The 4,749-nt window shown below is 39.4% G+C and overlaps 2 protein-coding genes across 2 annotated transcripts; one reads left to right on the top strand and one right to left on the bottom strand.

The window, feature by feature from the left end:
* Positions 1–336: 336 nt before the first annotated feature.
* LOC118746574 lies at positions 337–813 on the top strand. Its single transcript, XM_036480416.1, has one exon. It carries the CDS (start codon positions 337–339, stop codon positions 811–813), a length of 477 nt encoding a protein of 158 aa, XP_036336309.1.
* A 1,696-nt stretch (positions 814–2,509) lies between these two features.
* Positions 2,510–4,101, bottom strand: LOC118746573 (transport and Golgi organization protein 11-like). Its single transcript, XM_036480415.1, has 3 exons — positions 4,098–4,101; positions 3,744–3,995; positions 2,510–2,978 (listed from the first exon to the last, which is right to left on the bottom strand). The coding sequence occupies exons 1-3, from the start codon at positions 4,099–4,101 to the stop codon at positions 2,731–2,733; spliced, it is 504 nt and encodes a 167-aa protein (XP_036336308.1). The 3' UTR covers positions 2,510–2,730.
* Positions 4,102–4,749: the final 648 nt, after the last annotated feature.

The following is a 4,749-nucleotide window of genomic DNA, read 5'->3' as shown; positions in this document are numbered from 1 at the left end:
ATTCCCCGAGTCAAAAACATGATCAGGTCCGTCATCCACGACTGCAAAGTCTGCACTATCTATAAGAAACGGTCACAAACCCAACTTATGGGTAACCTACCGAAAGAACGCACAACATTCTCGCGTGCGTTTACAAACACAGGTGTCGATTTTACCGGGCCCTTTGAGATTAAGAGCTATCGCGGCCGCGGTTGCCGCATTTCCAAAGGCTACGTTTGCCTTTTCGTTTGTTTTACGACTAAAGCAATTCACTTAGAAGCGACAAGCGATCTCAGCACCCCATCCTTTCTGGCAGCATTCGCTAGGTTTGTTGGTAGAAGAGGATGTCCGAAAAACATGTACTCCGACAACGGTACCAATTTTGTCGGAGCTTCTCGATCATTACGATCTGAAATGAAGGCGTTCATAGCAGAAGCGCGTGATAAAACCATATCGAAATATAGTCATCAAACACTTACATGGCATTTTATACCCCCAGCAGCTCCTCACATGGGCGGACTGTGGGAGGCGGGTGTAAAAAGTTTCAAAAACCACTTCAAAAAGATTGCATCCACCCACAAATACACCTTTGAGGAGCTCAGTACCTTATTATGCCGAGTTGAGTCTTGTCTCAACTCGCGACCGTTAAGTCCCTCATCGAACGAGCCAACTGACTTGGAGCCTCTAACTCCCGGTCATTTCCTCATAGGCGGTCATTTACTCGCGCCACCGGAATTAGATGTAAATGAAAACCCAGCCTCCATAATAAATAGGTGGCAGAAATTAAAGGCTTTACATCAAACCTTTTGCAGGCGAACTACAGAAGCGAATTAAGTGGAAAAATCCAAAGCAGAATATGGAGATCGGTGATCTCGTCGTTATAAGAGAGGACAATTTAGCGCCTAACGAATGGAGATTAGGCAGAGTAATCAACCTGCACCCCGGTTCCGACAACCGAGTGCGTGTGGTGGACATCACCACAGAGAAGGGTCAGGTAACACGACCGCTGGCAAAACTTATCCTACTGCCACCGTACAACGAGAGAATTGAGAAGCCACCGAATGCTTCTTGATTCTACCCCTTATATGATTACCTAACCCTCTCAACGAGACACCAACTACATCAATATTCCACTCCGTCAGTACCCATACAAATTCCACTTCTATACCTCATGAGAGATTCCATTGAAAATGTGAAAAAGTGTCATTGTCGGGTTTAAAATTATCGGTGAAAAATTGACGCCAGTCATATGAAATTTATATGAAATTCATATGTAATAATTGCATTTGCGCTTTATTTTAGTTTTGAGAAACATTCAAATTAAAGTAAAAAGGTAACGAAATGCGCGCAATTACCATATAAATAAATTCACTAAATTCTCCTGTGAAAGCTCTCCGACGCGGCTATTTAGTTTTTTCGCTATTGTGGCGACAATTTTGTCAGAGTGACAATTGCCAGCCCATTGCCGACAATATTTCAATATATATACTGTCGAAAAATTTTCACAATTGCCTACAAGCGTATTTGAAATATAAAAAAGGGGCAACAACAAAAACACACATATGCCGGTCCTATAACACCACCCTATATCAACTCGCCTGGGTTTCTAACAACATGTTCAATAAATCATATGAAAATCTTTTCATCACTCACCTACACATAGCAGAGATCCTCGAAGTCTAACCATTAGATAGAAGAATCGTAAGACAGCTCCTCGTTGCAACCCGTATATTTCAACTGCCGTTTCCATTTAGTTACAGAAGGTTCGGTTCCTAAATCGAGTTTACAGAAATTATAAACACATGGTATCACGTTAAATTTACCACTCACCTGCGGATTAAGGTGTGATGCTAAGTCCTCACCTGGGCAAAGGTAACATAATTCGGAATGTATGCTTGAGTCTTGAGTTGGTATAATGCAAATCCATTATATTATGTTTAGTGTTGGGAGTATCGAGTACTTGTGAGATTCGAGTACTTTCTTTACATATACATATGTTGGTAACATTTCAATGCTTAGTAAGAAAATCTCACTAGCTGGCAGGACTTTATTCAAATTAATATATTAATCCCAAATAACGTCGATTGAATGCTGCTTTGGAGTACTCAGTATAGATACTTTTAAAAATTGGTTACTGTCGATCCTTTTGAGAATCGAGTTCCGAGTACTTTCGGTATCGTATCGGATTCTCTATAAAACAATCAAATAGTCGTCACATTGGTCACTTCCCTTTTATTTCGATATATGCTTATAAAAATGAGAGTATCGGCATAATTTTTAGACTAATAAAAATCAAAGTGTTCAAAGACAATTAGATTAAATTCAAATACACACTTTCTCCATTGCTGTCAATACAAAAAAAAATGGTGATCAACGTTTTTATGTACATAGGTATGTACTCCTGGGTTTCAAAATGCAAAAATACAAAGCAAGTCTTTCATTTCTACACCACAGCAGATGGAACTGTCCAATAATATTCACAACCAGGCCGCAATGCTAGATACAAGGTTGTGCAAGCTGGTCATTTTAATCTGCAATAATTTTTGAATGAAAGAGACTGATGGTATGTATTTTTTGCATTTTGGAATTCAGGGTATATATCAATAAGTGGATAATTTGCGTTACGTTCCCTCCAAATAAGATGTTTCGTAGTTTACATCCTCCGTCAATCCCTAATAAATTGTAACGATTTTCAAAATACTACGAAAATGCATGGCAAACTAATGCGTCGCTGCTGCACTTCTGTTGCGTTTAAATATTGCATAAGCTCCAATTACGATTTAGCCAAAAGACAGCCTTCAATACAAAGTATGCTAAGCCCAAACAATATACGATTTTTTCGCGTTGTAAACGCTGCTCATTGTTGATTTCGATGTTCAGCACGCGACGATTTAGTTTAGCCAATTGTCGGCGCAAATAGAGAATCTCCTCGTGTGGCGTAAGTTCTCCTATTGGCGTGCCTTCGCGATGACTTACAATAGATGTGTCATTACACTGGTCTACAAATTTCAACTTTTTTTCTGCGAATAAGACGGGACCTGGTGTTTCTGAACGGATTTTTCGTGCTGAACACGAATCCGGGGTCAAAAATGTCCCATCACGTCACGTTTTCGAGAAAAAAGGGGTTGAAACCCCTAAAAACAGCGTTTTTGGCCATTTTCGAAAAATTATAGAGCTGAACCCTGACGTGGTACAAATTTTGCATATATCAGAAATTAAAGGCTAAACCGTGCCCTTTCGAATGAGCCCTATGCCGAATTGATCGCGTGCACCCTTAAAGCAGGGGGTGTATTTGTGTTTAGGGGTGCAGGAAAAATTGATCACAGAAAGAATTTAATCTTAAACGATCATAGAAAATTAATAATGCCAAGGTTTTAACTATATTAAAAGTCGCTGATTACGAATCTGCAGTTAGATTTTAAAAATTTAAGATGACGGGTCGAATATGGTGGATATAAAAATTGGACTCCTAGACACAAATACACCCCCTGATCTAAGGGTGCATGCGATTAATTCGGCATAGGGCTCATTCGAAAGGGCACGATTTAGCCTTTAATTTCTGACATATACAAAGTTTGTAGCACGTCAGGGTTCAGCTCTACAATTTTTCAAAAATGGCCAAAAACGCTGTTTTTAGGGGTTTCAACCCCTTTTTTCTCGAAAACGTGACGTGATGGGAAGTTTTGGACCCCAGATTCGTGTTCAGCACGAAAAATCCGTTCGGAAACACCAGGTCCCGTCTTATTCGCAAAACCCTTGTAGACCAGTGTTATTGTTATAAACTAGTTGCTGCGAACGTTTGCTGCCTCCGCCAGTAGTCAACTGCGAGTCAGATTCCACAGAATTTGAATCGGCTGGGTGGAAACCGTCTTGTGCATGCGATACACCGTTTGCACGCACATAAGGTGGCGGACGTGTCTCGACGTCTTCATCATAGTCGCCATCTTCAAAATCGCCACCATTATCGTAAATGTTGATTATGAAACAATGCAGCAATTTTCCTCTGCCTTCTAATTTTTTTTAATTCTGTATTGCACTGATAAGAAAAAAGAAAAGAAATATTTTGAAGAACTAGAGCATTTACTGAACATTATATAAGAAATAAAAGACATACTCACCCATTTTACTGTTTTACTCCATGTGGCCATCGATTGAATGTTTTTTTTTTCATTCAGGAAATCGTAATGTGAGCCGCTGAGTAGAAATGTCAACTTAAGTCTCCGCATAAAGCCGCTACTACATAACTTCCAGCGGCGCCATCTATTTCTCGTTTGTGGAGAAATAATTTTTTTTCACATGCTTGTAATGAAATCATTCATAAAAATAAATTTCATTAATTGCCACTTGTAGACAGAAGTAACCACACTTAAATAAATGCCACCAGGTGCACGTAGTAGGTCGGTTAAATTATCGCGCTTTGTCGTCAGCCATTAAGAAGGCTATCGTTGCAAATATTTTTTGTCTTCTTTTTGCCGTGTCGTATTCAGATACGTATGCACTAATTTTGCCTCTAGATACTCTACTTTCTTTTGCGCAAAACAAATTGGCTGGTACATAAGAATTTTACCAAAAATTTTATATTACACTTGCAATTTTTTGGGATATGAGCTACCCTGTTTTTGGCAATGGTAACATACAGTGGCACCCTAAACTTTTTTTTTTCCGCCCCCAGGCTGTTGGGTGTCGATCTTGGCTAAACAAAAGTCTCCAAAGTACAAAGAAAGTTTTGTTTTACATTGGCAGAATTTAAGCCATCAATTTGGAAAAAAA

This window comes from Rhagoletis pomonella, unplaced genomic scaffold (assembly GCF_013731165.1).
Source record: "Rhagoletis pomonella isolate Grant_MI unplaced genomic scaffold, Rhpom_1.0 Rhpom_scaffold_00010, whole genome shotgun sequence".
Lineage (NCBI taxonomy): Eukaryota > Metazoa > Arthropoda > Insecta > Diptera > Tephritidae > Rhagoletis > Rhagoletis pomonella.
The sequence above is the reverse complement of the archived record's forward strand: the minus strand, read 5'-3'. Positions and strand labels throughout refer to the sequence as shown.